Genomic DNA, 19,651 nt, shown 5'->3' on the forward strand with positions numbered 1-19,651 from the left:
CTTGATAGTTCATTCATTTGCAGTAGTTGTAGTGAATAATAAATCCACTTAATCTGCTTATGATTAGGCTGAGAGGTTGACTGAGCTTGCAGCAGACTGTTTTCCACAACATCCACTGTGACAGCTGCTGTCCCCAGCTCATCAGGCCCAGAATGAAGTTATGACTTCATATTGTCCATATTGTGGAAAGGCCTAGAGTGCAGTAATACTTTAAATGTATCCTTGGTGAAGTATTCACTGTGATTAAATCACTTGATAAAGCATGGCAGGTTGCAGTGCACGTTTTTAATATAGACTCTCAATTTCCTTTTAGTAAAAAATAATCTACTTAAAGTGACTAAAGCTAGTGTTAACCCTTTTGTCCCCAAACTTTGGCTTCCATGTTATTTTCTTACTCTTCCAGTGCGGGCTTTCCCCCCAGTGCCAGTGACTGACAGCAGCAGGTAGCCTGGACCCTGATTTAAACTCCCAGAAACTCTAGCAGACGGTAATCCACTGTTGCTGCTTTCCTCTGCTTCATCCTCTCCTGGCCACTGTGTTTAGTTTCCATACTCTAACTAGAGATCTCCTGACCCAGTATGAACCTTCCAAATCCCTCAGGTCATCTGGATCCGGTCTTTTATCAGTTCCCAGAGTCAGAACCAGACACGGAGAAGCTGCATTCAGCTTTTATGCTCCTTATATCTGGAACAAACTCCCAGAAAGCCTCAGATCAGCTGAAACACTCAGTTTATTTAAATCCAGGTTGAAGACTCACTTATTCTCAGCTGCATTTGAATAAAGCACCAAATCCACACTTTTAAGCTTAAATTTCAAAACTTACATTTAACTACTGATTTTATCTACTGTTCTGATTTTATCTGTTTTGATTTTATATACTGTTTTGTTTGTTTGTTAATTAGTTAGTTAGTTTGTTTGCTTGTTTTAATTAATTTTAAATCATGCTTTTTATTTGTTTTTGTTTCTAATGTCTCTGTAAAGCACTTTGAATCACCTTGCTGTTGAATTGTGCTATACAAATAAACTTGCCTTGCCTTGCCTAGAGTATGTGTACTGAGGAAGAAACTAGTTTAGATAATGCTATCCTCTGTGTTGGCATGAAATACGTCCAAACCTTCTACTGCGCTACTGTGTCACAAATTAGCACAGGCTAGGTTCCTTGATTTCAAATCACTTAATATACCAAAACAACACCACAACATATTTCTGCAACTTTTTGGTAAATGTTTAAAACTCACTTGCAGACAGTAACCACCCTCTCGTAGCACCTGCCAACAGCCTGGCTATAATTTAGCAACCTAAAGATTAAACACCAAGTAAAACATGTCTTTGTAATGAGACTTTTTTTTGCTAAATGGAAGCAATGTATACTCTCCAGTCCGGTCTCCGTGGCCTTCCACTTGACCTTACAGCCATTTCGAGAATAAGGTCATAGCTGTATCATGTTCACAGCTTGAAACACATGGGTGTTACCTTAAGAACAGTTACATGGCAGATGACAAGTGAGACAAATTTTAGTTCTACCAAAGATTAAGATTACTAAGACTGAACAGCAGATGGCAGGCATGTCCTCTCCAGAATACTCAAGGGGCTTGGACAACATTAAAAACAAGCAATAAGGTGGGCAGGATCAAGTAGGCGTAAGCTTCATCCTACCCCCTTTTGAAGCATGTAAATTGTATGGTAGAGCAATTCCTTTTTTTTGTATCCAATATATATTTTTTATATTACTTATATGTTTGAAATAAAACAATTAAATAAAAAATAAGACAAACTAGCAAAAAAGAAGCACATGATATTTATTTACAGTCTTGATAGTATTTACAGTATTATAGCAAGCACAGGACAATAGTGGGAACACATGGCAGTGAGGTGCTGTTAAAGAAAACAACTCACCTTAATTATTCCATACAAAAAGTCCTGATTTACAAAAAAAAAGATCAACAGGTTACCCTAACACTGGCACTGAACTCTTCTAGAAATGAGGGTCACTGAATGTGATTTATGCAGCTCTTGATGCTGTATGATGTAACATGACGTTTAATCAATGGACCATGTATATGTGCTATTCCTTCATAAGTTCCAACAAGACTGTGAGCAGAATCAACTGGTTAGAAAGAGTCATAGAGCAAGTCAGAGGGGAGAAAGAGACAAAGGACAAAAGCATGGAAAACATATATATGACAGTAGTAACAAAATGTGAATAAGTCTGTATAAAACCTTTGTATTCATTCAGAAGCTGTTCACTAAATACTTTCTTTTTTATTGTTATATAGATTTAGGTGTTATAGTTCAAACTTCTGGGCATCTATCTATCCATCTATAATGTCTCTTGTCTACAGTTATTATTTAACCAAACAAATGGAAAACACAGTAGACTCCTTTGGTTGGAAAATGTGAGGGTAAAGAATCTAGTCGTTTAAATATTTAAGTTTTTACAAGTTAAGTTAAAAACTACTTCCAAGCAACAGCAAAAACAAAAACAAAGAAAATTAAACTTTATTCTTTTTTATTTTAAATAAACATTACATAATCAACCACACACAGAACGATTAAATACACTCAAAATTAGATGTATTTGCCTCTCTACTCAGTCTCTGAAAACAACACGTACTGTAAAGCTGTGCTGAAAACAAGTTCTTTTGGCATGTTTCATATTTCAGCTAATGCTGCTCAATATACAGAACAAAAACATACAGACAAACTTTTGTAACCACAAAAAAAGAAGAAAAAAAATTCACCATTTCAGGATGAAAACATAGCACCTTGTCCCAGTCACTGTGATCCTTCGACTGGTCTATATAGTGGAGAAACCATAGTATGATCAGGTGGTTTGCCATAATGGCACTGCCAATTACATGGGATGCTCCCGCTTCTTCAGGATGTTAAAGACAGTGCAGTCCCATGACAAAAGAAGTGCACTGTCAGATACAACAGACTGACCTGTCAGCTAACAAGACACATCCACAGTTTCACTATATGCACTCGATGCTATACACAATGGCATGGAAATCAAAAATACTGTACATCCTATGTGCTGGTAAATATGTGAAAGCAAATTTGTTGGTTAACATGAGACGGCTTCTAAAAAGAGCAAATGCTAATCCTTATTACCAAGGCACTGCTTATAATAAAACGACTAACATTAGACACTACCATGGCGTGTAAATGTGGAGACTATCAAAACTCTGTGTTCAAAGCTGAGCTCCAGTGTCTCTACAACACAAACTCGTCTCATATGGAAAAAACACCACAAATGAACTGCGACCACAAGAAATGCATGTAAGCACATTTAAGGCCGTGTGAGGGAAACAGACATTTACTGACCAGTGGCAGAAGAAAAAAAAACAAAAAAAAAAAAAACAAAAACCCCAGCAAAAAAACATTATGTGCTTGGCCACAGTGTTTCCTTATAGTCTGCTGAGGACAAATGACAACACAACACAGGCTGATGCAATGCTTATCTATAAAGTTAAATCAGGATGCAAGTACATACACACACACACACACACACACACACTAAAAATGCTTTTCAATCAGTGCAAAAGTGTTAGCATAATTACGCAGATGTTAAAATGCATTCCCTCCACAGACGCATGCACGCTCAACGTGAGAGTGAAACCGCTTCTAAACACACGAGAGGGTTAGGACACACTCTGAAGTCTTATAGAGGTGGAGGGCTCAATTTATATTCCTTTGCAGAATGCAATAACACTGGGTTGATATTTTCATCACTAGATCAACTACGAGATTTTGTCCCAGTTTATTTCAGGGTTTACCGGCAATTGCATTCACCATCTTGCCGCTGGGCATGGCATCTTTGCAATAACACCAAAATTAAAGACAAAAACCACATTGTAAGAGGGGCCACACACCACCTCCATTCGTAAAAGTTTATGATTGTTTAATTTTTTTTTCCTAAATAAATTATATCTCTCTATATACCTGTATCAATTACATATGTGGGGAAATAAATATATATAATGATCTTACTTTGGAAAAATAAAGTCTTAGCAGAACTGCTGTCCTTATGCAGCACGCACTCTGAAATCAGCCCTTATGATGAAGTTCCATTTTTATATGATCAGTTTGAGGGAAAGCACAAAAAATGGTAACAAGCACACAAAGTATTTGAAAAAAGCAACACCTTACTGTTTTGTTCTTTTAAAAAATGGTTTCCACCTACACCTGCCATTAAAATCAAAATGCAGTCGAAAGATGCACCTCTAGAATGAAAAAAACGTTTATGTATAATAAATATTTACACAAGAGTAAATACACTACAGAGGTATCGATTTGTGTATTCGTTTTTTCTCCTCCACAGCTGAGGTAATGCGGAAAACTAGGATTTAAATACATGTTTTTACATCGGTGTTAAGGCATAACGCTGGCTGTGTCCAGCTTAAACAGATTTCAATTACATCTTCTATCTGCATTGGGATTTCTAAGACAAGTGTACTTGGTGCCCATTACTACGGCTCTGCTTTTGAGGAAAAGCAACTGTCTTGACAGATGAGCCGCAGAAACAACAACACTGACCAAAAATCTGCATTTAGGACCACTAAACACAGACAGCAGCATCAAACCATGTGCATGCTTAGGCTCAAGGAACACCCAGATACACATAGTGTTTTAGCAGTGCGGCTACTGTATAGTTAACTTTTGAATCATTCAATACTTGGTATATTTTGTAGGAATTGGATCTAGTAGTAAAAAATGTGACCTTTGAAGGAACAAGCAAGATGCAAAAGTGTATTTACATTTTACAAGAGTCAAATAGCACAACTCTGAAATGCTTTTTTCCCCCCCAGATGACTAAAATTGTTCAGGCAGACAAGATACAATTTGAAGACTTCATGCTGTGGCACAGATTGAGACACTATTCTGTGGAAAACTTCAATTATACTTGCACCGTAATACCCTGTGATGCTCAAATACTCGATTTGTGCGCAGCAGAAGTTGTGATGAACCTTTCGCGTTTCGCGCCCATCGTCGCACGGTGGATCTATGATTACACTACACCTCATCGATCTTTCTGTCATACGAGCTTCGGGAAAAGTTACAAGTTGATAAGAAAATTGTGACAATGTGGACGGAAGACATATGGTTTCCCTGATGCCATAGTCTGCCTGATATGACAGGATGAGGCGCAGAGGTGCAGAGACTGTGGTTATTCAATGAGTCCCTCCTAAAAACGCTGAATGGTGTATTAAAGGTCCATGCTAAATTCTCCATGAAGATCATCTAAGGCCACAACTTTCGTTGAAGAAAGTAAAATGTAAACACTAAAAAACAAAACAAAACAAAAACAAAAACACACAAAAAAGAAGAAGAGAAGTGATCACGGCATTGTAGCTTCAGGACAAACAATGCCCAAAAATACAGAACCACAGAGCATTGAAATGAGAGCGTATACCTTATGACAAAAGGCACTTCAACAACTACCCCCAGTGCCCTGTTTTGGAGTAGATCCACTATTAATCTCCTGATCGTCTTCCTCCTCTTCTTCTACCTCTTGCCAGCCACCAAGATGGACAGTGGTGGGCACAGAAATGCTGGAACTGAGGCCGCTGTGTGCCTGGTAACCTGAGAATAAGGGTATAATATCTATTGGTTTGCTGTCTAATGATTTGTAATATCAGGGTATCCACATCAGAACCAGGATTTCAGCACAACAAGAATTTTTTTTCACATTCATTTAATTCTGAATTGACACCAACAATATTTATAAAAGTCCTCTGCAAACTAATATTCATAATCTTTGGCTGAATTAAAAATAACAGGTTCTTAAAAATCAACACTTTCATTTACCAGTGTGTGTGTGCAGATCTCTCATTGGCACTGGATTATGCCACTGGCCTGAAGTTCTTGGTGGGTGGGAGCTCTGCTGGTGGAGCTGAAGAGACAAACAGTTTTCAGTGTGCAGCAGAAAGGGGTGCTAAACTTATGGTACTACAAAAGATACTAAAAGCATTACTCTGGCTCAAAATGTGCCTTTCGAGCATTAAATCTTTTAAGCAATACTAAAAATGAAACCATGAACTGAAGCTACGATGATACATGAGAGACCAAAGTAAAGATTTGCATGTTTCTGCATGTCTATGTGCAAACATAGCACCTAAAATTTTGGAGGAAAAAAAAGGGACATTGGATACACACACATATATGTTTTAGAGGCTAGAGTTCATGAACAGGAAATTACCTCATGCATGTAGATGGCATGGAGACTCATCTCGGCTGAGGCAAACTCTGACTGCAGTGCATTGCTCCGGACACGAGAGTCACTGTTAGACATACTGGGGAAAAAAGCACTTTTTTTTTCAAAGCTGAAAACAAGCATTTGGATTTTGTTTGCTATTGTTTTGTTATAAAGCTCAGAATAGAAGTATATAAAATGTAATATTGGAAAATACCTGTCAATTACGGTGCGCTCACTGTGGTACATGGTAGTCTCAGGGTGGACGGAGGAGGGCAGGAGGCCGTGTGACCGGCCACGACTGGTATGCGCGAGCTGAGACGTGGACAAAGAGGCGAGAACGCTGGCTGCAGCAGAAGCAGCGGTGCTTGGTGGGATGAGTCGATGGTCTCGCCCTTGCAGTCCAGATGCAGTTATAATGGGGTGAGCCAGGACACTGGCCAAAAGATTATCAGCCTGGAAACAACAAATGTCAGAAAGTTACAAAAAAATAAAGGAAAAAAATTAATGAGAATAGAAATTACAACAATATATTTCATAATGAAGCCAATATCAGTAATCAAATTTCTAGTAGTTTAGGCATTAAGTATTTATAGGGAAAAACTGATGATCCTAATGGTAAGGGATGACTGCATTACTGAGTTTTCTTTTTACATTAGCTGCCTATATATCGTTTTTGAGCAAAAAAGTAGTTCTTGCTGTTTGTGTTATCGACTTGGTTCCTACCCCAGTGCCAGACTCGTTGGACTGCAGCGAGGTGCAGAGAGGCGCCTCTGAGAGCAGCAGCTGAGTGGAGGGGCCGGCCTGTGCATCATGGTGCACCTTCTCCTTTAAATGGCTGATAAACACTGAGCTCTCCTGAGGGGGCTGCCACCGTGGATTCTTTATGGTGAAATGCATGAGGGACAGCTCCGTTTTGCCATTTTCAGCCTGCTGGTACACAGATGCCTCTGTCTGTCCTTCTGACAGCCACTGAAAAAACATCAATAGACATATCACCTTTTTGATATCATTTTTTTCCCACAGTCTTCATTCACTGAGACATTTGTTCATTCAGTCCTGCCAGACAAAAGGAATGGGTCTTACTGTTGGGTTTCCATGGCGTCTGATGTCCATCTGGGCAAAGGAACAGATGTCACCAACTCCAACGACCTCCACGGTGAAGTTCCTGAAGAAGTCAATGATTTCTAGAGACTTGTTTCTCAAGAGGAAGATGAGAACGAAGGGTGTGACAATAGGACTGAGCAACTCCTCCAAGATGAACACCTGAGTGGACAGAGATGGCGTGAATTTCTGGTTCTGTACGTTTTATTTTATGTACACCCTATAAAAATATGACTGTGACCAATCTGACAGTTTTAGCATTACCCAGGTCCTGGATTAAAAACCCTCATCACAGCCAGAACAAGCACATAATTTCAGTCTGACAGTCTGACTTGAGTGTGAGAAGTGTGTTCCTATCCACTGACTTTCTGCATTCCTCACCGCTTTGTACTGGAACAGCTGTGCCACCTCGTCACGGGTCTCACTCTTGTTAGCGTTGCCCCTCCAGTGGTCTGGCATATAGTGAATGTGTGCCAGCACACACTGCAGCAGCTGTTCTGGACACCACGCCATATGCTCATCTGGGATAAAAGACCTGGCGTGGGACAGGTACAAAATGTCAGCATTACAGCTGTGCATTACCTGCACATATGAGACAAATGGATAAGCAGAAGAGAAAAGTTTTATCATTAAAAGTTAAAAATTCAGATGGAGTACCTGATGAAGAATATCTAATACTTGCTCATAGTTTTAATGAGAGTTATTTAAAGAATTACTTCACTGATTAGCTTTCAGCTGAATAAATGAAATAAAAATAGACAAATAATTTGTAACAGTGTACACTGTAGTTGTTTTTCAATGACTGACTGGGTGGGCTTGCTTTGAGGACTCACCTTGCAATAGTTATAGTCACCCCCAGCACAGTAATAGCAGTCAGAATGTGCTGCACTGTCAGAACATCCTCATCATAGACTGTAAGTACGATGAGAACAGCCAGCACTGAGCCTGAGAAGAAGGCAATGTTCTTAGCAATCACAGTCAGCAGTGGCGATGTAAACGAGTTCATGTACTTGGAAGTGGGTTTGTAGCCACGACCCAAACGCCCGTGCAGCTCATGGTCCAGCTCATTGAAGTGACGCAGGTATAAACGACCGTAGAGGGACCATCGACGTGCGCCCAAGCTCCCAGGTTCTCTGCGGATCACTTCTGTGTAGCTGAAGAAAGCATAGAGCACCTGCCACACTAGGATGAAGGGACATAGCAGCAAATTGGCCAACCCCATCAGGAGGATGACCCTGCTGAGCTGCTGGGCAAGCTCCAGGCGGTTTCCACTGCGCTTGTACTTGGGGTGCAAGTTCCACTTATTCTGAAAGAGTGAGCCAGGGCCCCAGAAAAGGATAAGTTCAAAGTTGTACTTCAGACCCTGGGTTAGAAAGACCACATTGCCCAGCAGGGGGAGCTGCAGGTGCACCGGCAGCAGGGATTTGTTTATCATGGCCACCATGTAGTTCTTAAAACGTAGGATCCGGTGATAAATATCAAGTTCTGTCAGCTCTTTCTTGTGAATGCACATTTGCTGTTCCCTCTGGAGGCTGATTAGACGGTCTTGGACTTCCTGCCATGTGTAGTTGCATAGTTCATCCTGGGAGAAAGACACAAGGAACCCACTCACATTGAGACAAAGCCACAATTTAGAACACTGAGATTTATCATCTCTCTGCATACCAATGAACATGAGTCAAAAAATTTTGTTTGAATGACCTTAATACTCGTCTCAAGTTGGTGCACTCACCATTCTGATCTTCAGTGCTTTGATGTAGAACTGCCTGATCTCCCAGTAGTTCAAAAAGTTGCAAATGACCTTAACGAGACGATAGATCCAGAATATAGCAGCCATGATGAGAAGGAATATGATCCAGCTGTTCTCTTGAATCCTGAACAGAAACAAAAGCCTCTTTCAAAGATGGCTAACTTCATGTATCAATTCATACATAGTAAACACTGTACATAATGTAGAGTCATTGTAAAATCTCTTACACAATGTCGGTCATACTTTATGGTTTTTAACTAACTTCATTTATACTTTTACTTGTTTTTTAATCACTGTTGTGTGTATAAAATTCCTGCACTCTCAATTTAAGGCCCGTACTGGGCATCTGTGGCACTTTTATTTTAACTGTGTTGTTTATTTGTCATTTATTGTAGACTGTACTATTTTTACTCTTTATCATGCTGCAGTAACACAACAATTTCCCTTGCGGGATTAATAAAGTATTCATCTATCTATCTATCTATCTATCTATCTATCTATCTATCTATCTATCTATCTATCTATCTATCTACACACATTCACCTCTCCTCTCCTAATAATTTAAGTTGGCTCTTCATTATCTAATGACATAATATTTATATGAAGTATGCAACAGCTGATCTTAGATGGAGTAATCTAGTAAACTTCAGTTAACATGTTTTTGGTGGGGGGGGTGTTTAAAGTACAGTGGTGGATGTCTGCACATTATATTCTAAATTTAAGGAAACCCTTTAATGTTCCCATGTGTCTAAACAAACATTAGCACATTTCAGTGCAACTGTAAAAGCTCTTTATGAGGTAACATTCAGATGTATTAAACAAAATACAATCTTGTTTTCAGTCCAAGCGTTTTAAAGCTGCTTTATGAGGGAAATTAGATATGGGGTATGAAGAGGACAGAGAGAACCTAAACTGTGGGACAAGTTGTTCCCAAATTAGAAATCCAAGCAGTCGGACGTCATTGCTTTTGATATAAACAACTATTGAGCTGCAGTCAAGCTGAGTCTAGGCTACATGTTGTCAAAAAAATAAATGTGACAACACAGGAGTGGGAGGGGTAGGTGGGGGGCTTACTCCTGCAGTCAGCTTGTGAGGTGTCATGTGGTAGTCAGCTCGCTGTCCCAGCCAAGCTGTCAGCATCGCGGTTGGCTAGCTGTACCTCACCATAGCTATCAATTACATCGCTCTGTTCTCCAAAGCCAGGCTGAGCTCTCAAAACAAACACCTCCCTCCAAGTAACCATGAGTTGCAGAAATGTTCAAGCTACCAATCTCAAGGTGAATTAAACACCAAAAATGAAAAAAACAAACAAACAAACAAACAAACAAAAAAAAAAAACACTGAATGAAATATAGAAACCAGTCTAATTAATCTGATGACAAACCATTGCCTTGCATTACAAACGCAAGTGAGTTCTAACAGATTTCAAGATTAAATGAGAAAACATGCTGGTTACAGTTAAATAGTTTTTTTTTCTTTTCTCAGAGTATGGGACTGTATGGGACTTGCACTCTGAGCCAAATCGTATACAGCCCATAAAGAGATTTAGTGTGAAAGTCTAATTGCGACTGTATTAAGTCAGAATAATGACATCCCTCTAAAGGCCTGTCTCTAATCCTGGACTCTGCTTGAGAACAAAGTGTCTAATCAAACTTCCTGGAATGTGCATGACTTTTCATGCCTGTACATTCTGTCAGATTAAGTCAACTCATCCTTTTCCCACCAGAAAAAAAAGAAAACGAATCTCCTTCAGACACCTAAAGTGATTGTAATATGCCATCATTACCTTGCAGTGCACTCCTGAGTTGGTAGGATGGCATCTGGCAGTGTGACTTTGTTCCGGTCCAAAGGGTTCTGGATTGGCCCTGTGTGGTTGACCGCTCGATTGGCAAACAGGACATCGTATTCCACGCAGTTGACAAGGAACGTTGTGAATGTGACAACAAACAATAGCTGACTGTGAGGGTGAGATAAAAAAAAAGAGAGTGATTAGGTTTCACACCTAATGAAAATACCAAGAAAACCAAAAGATAACAATAAAAACTGTTTAATGTTTAACTGCTATAAATAATTAGGTTATAAGCAATACACTACAACAACTGATCAGTGGATAACACTGTAGTTAAGTAAAGTCGCCCCATCTGATAAACACCAGGAATAACAAATGTCATACAGGCATGGCAGCAGCACAAACAGCAGGAGTATAAAAAATATGTTGCATTAACATGGCAGCTGGTGAAGGGATTAATCCTAACAGAAAAAGTCATAACAGAATAAATGACCACATTAAAAAAAGATACAAAATAACATTTAGAGAAGGAATTGCTTAAAAAAAAAGGTATTGTCATCAAAGGCTGGGGTGCACTTAACTCACAGACACATACACAAGGCCAAACACATTTCCTCTTAAATTTGCAAACACACATCAACCTAATGTTTTGCATTCAATGTGTATCACCTGCTATGATGGTGCAATATTTTAGCCATCTCAACATAGTGAGTATTTCTGTGCAACTCAGTACTTACGCAAGTTCAAAGAACTCGGAAAACATCATACAGGCAAAGCCATTTTTTTGATGAAAATGATAGATGTGAACAACATGGTTAAGGAAAATTTTAAACAGCCCTAGAACAGGTAGGCAATTATTTTAACTATAAGTATTTAGGGTGTGGACATTCACTATAAGTAAGCTGACTGCACAGTAAAGTGATAACAATGTTCCATGTAACACAATATCTAAATATTCATATTTGATCCCATAGCAGCAGCAGCAGAAGTGACATTCAAATGATGTAAAAGGGATCATTCTGGCTTTCGCCAGTTTGTTCACAGAGTTTAAAAGGATATCCTTGTAAAGAAGTTATCCAGGTTCTTGATATGGTGCCATGAGTCTGAAACAGAAATGAGACCATTGGAAAGGGAGAAGTCTTTTACAACTTACTTAACCTCTTTTGTTGCATCATTTGCCAGCAGATGGCCAGCCTTTTTAACCTTAACAAGTACAAAACTTTAACATACATTAGAAACCACTTTTAACGTAAGCAATAATAATATGTTTACCTTTTAGGCCCTCAGGCACGTGGACCAGTAAATCCTCCTCTCCTGGTGGTGAGTCCTCCTCGTAGTCATCAATTCTCTGATACTCCTGGTAAGCTTCAAAGTTGGCCATTGTGCTTCACATTCTTCAGGTCACCTCTCCACAACTAACGAGCTACTTGTACTAAAGACTATACGAAACGAAAGCAGACTAGCAACCACAACTACATCCTGCAGCTAGCTACTTAGCAGCTCGAGCACTTCAGGAAGAAAGGAGGTTAGCTACAGCTAACATTAGCCTGCTAACCTGCTCCACTAACGGACGGCGCTTGTGTAACCCTACACGACCATGATGACAAGTAAAATTCTGCGTTGGAGTTAAAATTTCAGCACATGAAGCTTCCGTATAGTTAGTAATGAGCGTCCCTTACGTTAATAAAAGACTACTACCTGAGCCAAATGACTGTGCAGCGGCTGGCTAACCTGTGAATGATTCAGCCAGTCTTGTAGTCAGGGTGACACGGTTTGTTTTGTTCCCGTCTACCGTCGGTTCATCTGCTGATCTTTATCCCTTTTTTAGCGTTTGCTGCTCAGTGTCCACCTCTTCACCACAGCTCGCTTATCTCACACAACTTCGTTTCAGTTACAACACGGCTGTCTTCGGTCGGTTCCGCGGTCCGTTACTTGATTTCCAAAAATACATCAACCTGTGCGTGTGCACTGTTTTTGTCTTTCGCTAACAAATGTCAACAAAACGACTTTGACGTCACTTCTGATCACACTGACGCAATTTCCGAGTAGCAATTGTAGTTTTTTAAATAATTTTCACATGTCAGACCCTCTGTTGTCCGACATTTTCGCTTTTAGCGTCGTCCAAATAGCCCCAAATATCGATATATAGCTTGCTGTGAAGTAAGCATTTATTCGTCTTGCTTGTGGGTTTCACAAAGCAAAATTCATCTTAAAGCAACGGTCCTAGCTTTCCAGCTGAAATGCATCCTGGGAGAGTTTGAACATGGCAGCCTGCAGAGTTTCGCTGGATTACCGTAGAGCTTAAAGATTATTTTGACCTCATGAGCTTATTATCACTGAAAAAGGAATAAAGCATGCTTCAGTTGCTCAGTTGTAGAGCAAACATCGCTGCTGCACCATTACGGCCATTGTCGTTGCACTACCGGTGCAATAAAAGTGCAGACTTATGGAAGTTTTCACGGTAGGTTAAAGTGACCGGGAGCTAATTTAGCCAGTGACAGCCAACCTGTAGATTATACCAGTTGTATAATCCCATATATGTGGTACTCCTCACTGTCACACTTGACCTACTTTGATTTCCTTTAGCACTGCCAGACTTATTCAGATCTTTTCTCTAAGAAAAAAGCAGTACTGTGACAGTAAAACAAATCAAAACAAAACCACATTAAAAATATTAAATCATAAACACACAAATGTGAGATTTTTCTTTCTAACTTTTGAGATATCTAGTTTTCCTGAATTTTTCCTGAACTGTAAGATAAATGTATAAAAACTTCAACATTTGCCCAAAAAATATAGTGAAGTAGCATTAACATACTCAAATAAATGTATTCTGTTAAATTAAACTTTGGCTTTTGGAAGAAAAAAACAACAATTTGCGGTTTATACTCAAATTCCCACATGTAGATAAAGGCTCATCAATCGCTGTAATCACCGCACCTATTAACACGAGCCGTACGTAATCCTAACGCAATAGAGCAAATCCGTTGTATTTGCACATATTATCACTTTATATATATATACATATAAAAAAACTGACAAGAAAGTTTTATACTGGTTTTATACTTTATGCTTTCTTTTGTGTAACTGTGATTATAGTGCCACTTCGTTATAATTGTTAAATACAGGTTCTCTTAACATTGTTTGCTTTCTTGTTTTTTTCTGTCTCATTAATTTCTCAATTTATATACATTTATTTATTTATAAATAAATGTGTGTATATATATATAATTAATACGAAGTTGTCAATAAAATATATTTAAAACAAAAATGTTGTTTCAGTTGGGCCACATTTCCATGTGCTACTCAACTGTAACACAGGGGAATGAATTCCTTAAAACTGATTAGCTGATAACGGCCAGGATTTTTGTTATATTAGTGTTGCAAAACCTTCATGATTTTGATTCCCTGATTTTATTTCTGTCCTGGTCTGTATCCAGGTGGTACACATCCCCAGGGTCTAATGCAAACAGCTCCTCACAGCAGCGTGGCGGTGCTGTCAGTCGCATTTGGAGCCTGACTCAGAGAGCTGTCCGTCAGTCCACCACCAGGACATCGAAACCCCCAGGAGTAGCTTTGAAGTTTATCCTGGGACCAGCAGTACTTACTGTTTCAGCTCGACTGTTTTGCCATGTAGCCCACTGTGAGGCAGATGTGAATAATAACACCCCCGTGGAAGTTGTAGCCAAAAACCCAGTGCCTGACTTCAAATGGCACGTTCTGTGGGAATTTGTAAAACCTCAGCTGTTCGCTCTCGTCTGTGCTGTTGTGGTAAGACTGAATCTGTTTACTGATCAAGAATGTTGGTGAAGCAAAAGATTTTAGCCAGTTAGAGCATTTATGCTTATCATTTAAAATGGATGTTTGCGGGGGGTTTTTTGTTTTCCTCAGCTCGCTTTTGGTGCTGCTATCTTGAACATTCAAATCCCCTTGATGCTCGGTGATCTGGTAAATGTTGTGGCACGCTACCTGAGAGAAAATACTGGGAATTATGTTCATGAGATAAGAGGTCCAGCCCTGAAATTACTTGGACTGTATGGTATCCAGGTAAGTACACGTGAAATCTCACTAGTTGCACAACTTACTTGTGAACATGAGTCAAGCACAAAATAAATACTGCAGTCATGAAGTTTGCAATTATCAGCTTTATAATGCAGTCATTCTAATACTATAGTCAGTGCGTTTTCAGTTAACTATATTAAATTGTTGTGTAGCCGTATACACACATTTTCTCTCATCTTACTCATTTGGCACTTAAAGATCTCACTGTATAATTTATTTATTTAATCTATTCAATGAAAATAGTTTATTTAACTGGTACTTAATTGCCTCCTTTGTGCAGGGACTGTTGACGAGTGGGTATATTGTTCTGCTCTCGAGGGTGGGAGAAAGAGTGGCGGCAGACATGAGAAAGACCCTTTTTGCATCCTTACTGAGGTACATACATACATATTGACACAAAGGAAAAAATGATGTATACAATAAATGTTATGTATAGTTTGGTGCAGAAGTATTTAGACCATGACAAAAGTTTTGTAATTTGGGCTCTAAGTGCCCCCCACAGAGGATTTTAACTCAAAACATAAAGACTTCAGACTGAAATTTGCATTAACAAATTTATGTCTGTAATGTTTATTTACAGACATTTTTCTAACACAGTGACCCATTTTCAAAACATCAAAAGCAACTGGGCATTTTAAGTAATCCAATTACTATGTGTAAAGTTGTCTTTCTAAGCAGTTAGTGCAAAATCTTTGATTAACCTTTTGAAAGTCTGCACTTCGATTGTCTAATTTAAAGTTTTTGTCGCGGTGTACAGAAGCACAACTGCAAAAACTGTGTCATAATCCAAATACACGCAACTCTGACTGTATGACATCCACTGTCTGGCAGGGATTCTTATAGTTCACATTGTCTTCTTTGCTTTCTTTCAATTCAGACAAGACGTGGCTTTCTTCGATGCCAATAAAACCGGGCAGCTGGTGAATCGTTTGACTGCTGACATTCAGGAGTTCAAGTCATCCTTTAAACTCGTTATTTCTCAGGTAATAACACAAGAACGATCCGGCAGTGATGATTTTGCTACTAAAGTTTTTCTGGTTTTACGCTTCTAATTCTTATTTTTTTTGCACTTTTTTGGTATATTTTCAGGGTCTGCGGAGTATTACACAGACAGTTGGATGTTTTGTCTCCCTCTATGTCATTTCTCCAAAACTCACAGGTTTGACAGTACTTGTCCTCCCCTGTCTAGTGGGAGCAGGAGCTCTCATTGGCTCATTCCTTCGCAGACTATCCCGCTTGGCTCAAGAGCAGGTGTTGTACTATCCATGTTATATTTCATGTATTATAAGCATATAGCGGTTGTCTTAATAAATTCAAGATTTGTTCTAATTACTGCCAGCAGATGTTAGTTAAGTTTGACCTCCTATTTTGAAATGCAGTAAAATGTAAACGTATGCAGCAGTGCTTAATTTATTAGTGCCACTGGCACTCAAAGCAACCAATAAAAAGCACTGCATGAGCTATTATTTGCAAAATTAGTATAATTTGCTGTCTGACTGTGTTTTTACTTCATGCTGTCAAATGCAAGGTAGCAAAGGCGACAGGGGTGGCAGATGAGGCACTTGGTAATGTGCGCACAGTAAAAGCTTTTGCGATGGAGGAACGAGAGCTCCAGTAAGTGAGAATATTTTTTGTTATACTTCTACCTTTTGTACTTTCAGAAAAGCACTAAATCTATGACAGAGATATGATGTTTTGATTTCCGTAATGTTTTTACACAGGTTATATGCATATGAAGTTGACAAATCATGTGAAATGAATGAAAATCTTGGTACTGGGATTGCCATTTTCCAAGGGCTGTCAAACATTGCCCTGAACTGTGAGTGTCTTTTACAATGTTAATTAGTTGACACACTGTTTAGCAGGCTGGTAAACTACCAACATTATGCTAATGTTTTTGTGTTGTGTTAATACAGGCATTGTCCTTGGAACTATTTTTGCTGGAGGAACTTTAATTACAAGCAATGAAATGTCTCCTGGAGACCTAATGTCCTTTTTGGTTGCCTCTCAGACTGTTCAGAGGTAAAAACACACAAACTGCTCCACAATGATTTCTCTTTTACAGTTAAATTATTCTTTCAAAAGTAGTTAATTACAAGTCATGCATTCATTTTATGTTTAGGTCTTTGGCCAGTATCTCCATACTTTTCGGGCAAGTAAGTAAAAACTACGATTATCTGATTATCCAACCAGATTTGAAACTGGAGTATTATAATATGTGAACATTTCCAAATGCCTCAAATATTTTGCTGGCAATCTCTTAACATTTGCCGCAGGTGGTAAGAGGAATGAGCTCTGGGGCTCGGGTTTTTGAATACCTTGCTTTGCAGCCCACTATCCCCCTCTCTGGAGGAGGACGCATCCCATACCATTCACTCACAGGAAGAGTGGACTTCATGAATGTCTCGTTCAGGTTGAAATCCTTCTAATTCAGCTCCAAATCAAATCTAAGTTTAAAACTACAACTGAGCACAGACATAAAATAATGTTTTGTGAATGATGTATTGTTTTCTATTGATATGTTTCCAGTTATCCAACGAGACCAGGCCATCAAGTCTTGCAGAGGTTCAGTTTGACACTACCACCCAGTAAAACAGTCGCCATTGTTGGAGAATCTGGAGGAGGTAATTTCTGACATTTCATTCAGTAACTGTTCGACATTCAAACAATATTGGGTCATCTGATAAATGTTTAACCCTGTAGGAAAGTCCACAGTGGCATCCCTGCTGGAGCGTTTCTATGACCCTACCAGCGGCGTAGTCATGTTGGACGGCCTCGACATTCGAACACTTGACCTTTGCTGGCTCAGGAGCCAAGTTATCGGATTCATCAATCAGGTCAAGGCTGCTGATCATTTCATGTTCAATTTTTAAAAAGTATTACTTCCTAACAATTTTCACTGCAACTTTCTTTTTTTCCTCTTTCTTCTTTCTTTTAGGAGCCAGTTTTGTTTGGATCATCCGTCATGGAGAACATCCGTTTTGGGAAGCCTGAGGCTACAGATGCTGAGGTCATTAATGCAGCAAAGCAAGCCAATGCTCACGGCTTCATCACGGGTTTCCCAGACGGCTATAACACCGTGGTTGGTATGTGCTCCCATTTGAGCTTTCACAACTGTTAAGAAACAGTGCCGCTTGTTCATTCTAAACTCCAGGTCTTTGAATCCAGGTGAGCGAGGTGTGACATTATCAGGTGGACAGAAACAACGCATTGCCATTGCCCGCGCTTTGATCAAGAACCCCAGTATTCTGGTGCTGGATGAAGCCACAAGTGCTCTGGATGCAGAATCAGAGCGAGTGGTGCAAGAGGCTCTGGACAGAGCCACAAGGGGTCGCACTGTGCTCATCATCGCCCACCGATTAAGCACCATTCAAAGGGCTGACTTGATCTGCGTGATGAGCAATGGTCGTATTGTGGAGGTGAGAAGGCTGAGTATTCAGAACATACTCTGACCTCCATTTAAATCCTCCAGCTAATTTACTCTAGCTTTTAATGTCAGAGATGTACTTAAAAAAAATTGAATTCTTTCAGTATTTAGTAATACATATGGACATACTGGTAGCTTTCTTGTTGAGGTGATTGTGTTATATCAATTTTTATTATATCTAACACCTTTTTCCTTTTTGTTACAGGCTGGGACACATGTGGAACTGCTGAGCAAAGGAGGATATTATTCTGATCTCATCCGCAGGCAAAGAGCTGAGGGGCAAAAATGACCACACCCATATTTGTTTACAGTAGCTGTATAATACTGTATAATGGTGTTTATTTTGAAATGCATAGCAAGACGTGTGGAAAATTAATTATTTAAAATGTACTGTAAATTTGCCAGCTCTGTGACTAGTTTTATGAGAACTTACAAATGTGTATGAACAAATGGACCAATGTGGATCGGCCTGTGATGAACAAATTACACTACTGTATGCGCCGTTATTTCCAGTATTGTTGATAGAATGATAGATTATAATGTGCTGGAACAAAATATTAAAATTACTTAAATGAATTTAAAGTGTTTTTTAACTGTTTGTGGATGACAATAAACCTTTCTTGTTACAAATTTGAAAGAAACTCAACACAGACCCTTACCAGTGATCAGTACTGACATTATTCTAAAATTAAACTCTGGGGAAGGAATTGCTGTTTTGGCATCATTCTTCTTTGCCTCCACATACATTTGTATATATAGTTTTACTACATCCAGGCCACATGTAAAGAAGAAACTTCACAGCCAGCACATATCCCTTGTGCTCCTAAAAGACTAAAGTTAGGTCCATAGTTTGTTAGACAAAGACACTTTTTGTAGTTTTCTGTCTGTACACTATCACAGTGGATTTTACATCTGACTTAAAGGTTCAAGACATTTAACAAAAATTTCATTAACAATTTACTGTACGAGTTACAGACATTTTTATACATAATGCCTCATTTTCAGAGGCTCAAGACTAGTTGGACAAACTAACAATTTTAAATATAAAGACACTGATACTTGTAAAAACTCTTGGATTGCTTCTGCCGCATTCTTTGGATCATTGTTTGCATCGTGACGCTCACTCCACTCAGTTAACCCTGCTGAACCTGAGCAGAGTATAGCCCTGCACACAGTTCATGCTAATTCTGTCAGCAATCACACTTTGTGGTACATACCATGCCCATATTATAACATTGGCTCCATGTTATGATATGGGCACAATTATGAGCTTTTTCTTTTACTTAGCATTGTTCTGGTACAAGTTAATCTTGGTTTATGTGA

General features: G+C 39.1%; 2 protein-coding genes across 3 annotated transcripts; one reads left to right on the forward strand and one right to left on the reverse strand.

Annotated features, from left to right (window-relative positions):
• Positions 1-1,782: 1,782 nt before the first annotated feature.
• atg9b (autophagy related 9B) lies at positions 1,783-12,877 on the reverse strand. Of its 2 annotated transcripts, XM_087832514.1 has the most exons (14): positions 12,112-12,877; positions 11,897-11,942; positions 11,577-11,639; positions 10,837-11,007; positions 9,033-9,174; positions 8,134-8,882; positions 7,682-7,835; positions 7,283-7,462; positions 6,923-7,168; positions 6,414-6,652; positions 6,203-6,296; positions 5,812-5,896; positions 5,417-5,586; positions 1,783-5,285 (listed from the first exon to the last, which is right to left on the reverse strand). In XM_087832514.1, exons 1-13 carry the CDS (start codon positions 12,218-12,220, stop codon positions 5,435-5,437), a joined length of 2,430 nt encoding a protein of 809 aa, XP_087688640.1. In that variant the 5' UTR covers positions 12,221-12,877; the 3' UTR covers positions 1,783-5,285; positions 5,417-5,434. The 2 variants fall into 2 exon arrangements, with proteins under 2 accessions (XP_087688640.1, XP_087688639.1); XM_087832513.1 differs by having other exon boundaries at positions 1,783-5,586.
• abcb8 (ATP binding cassette subfamily B member 8) lies at positions 12,515-19,083 on the forward strand. The gene is made up of 16 exons (XM_006786348.3): positions 12,515-13,300; positions 14,280-14,610; positions 14,731-14,886; positions 15,182-15,276; positions 15,779-15,884; positions 15,991-16,152; positions 16,430-16,515; positions 16,623-16,720; positions 16,818-16,923; positions 17,024-17,057; positions 17,178-17,314; positions 17,431-17,525; positions 17,605-17,738; positions 17,840-17,987; positions 18,070-18,320; positions 18,534-19,083. Exons 1-16 carry the CDS (start codon positions 13,194-13,196, stop codon positions 18,615-18,617), a joined length of 2,130 nt encoding a protein of 709 aa, XP_006786411.2. The 5' UTR covers positions 12,515-13,193; the 3' UTR covers positions 18,618-19,083.
• Positions 19,084-19,651: the final 568 nt, after the last annotated feature.

This window comes from Neolamprologus brichardi, chromosome 18, assembly GCF_056152115.1.
Source record: "Neolamprologus brichardi isolate AB-2024 chromosome 18, ASM5615211v1, whole genome shotgun sequence".
Classification (NCBI taxonomy): domain Eukaryota; kingdom Metazoa; phylum Chordata; class Actinopteri; order Cichliformes; family Cichlidae; genus Neolamprologus; species Neolamprologus brichardi.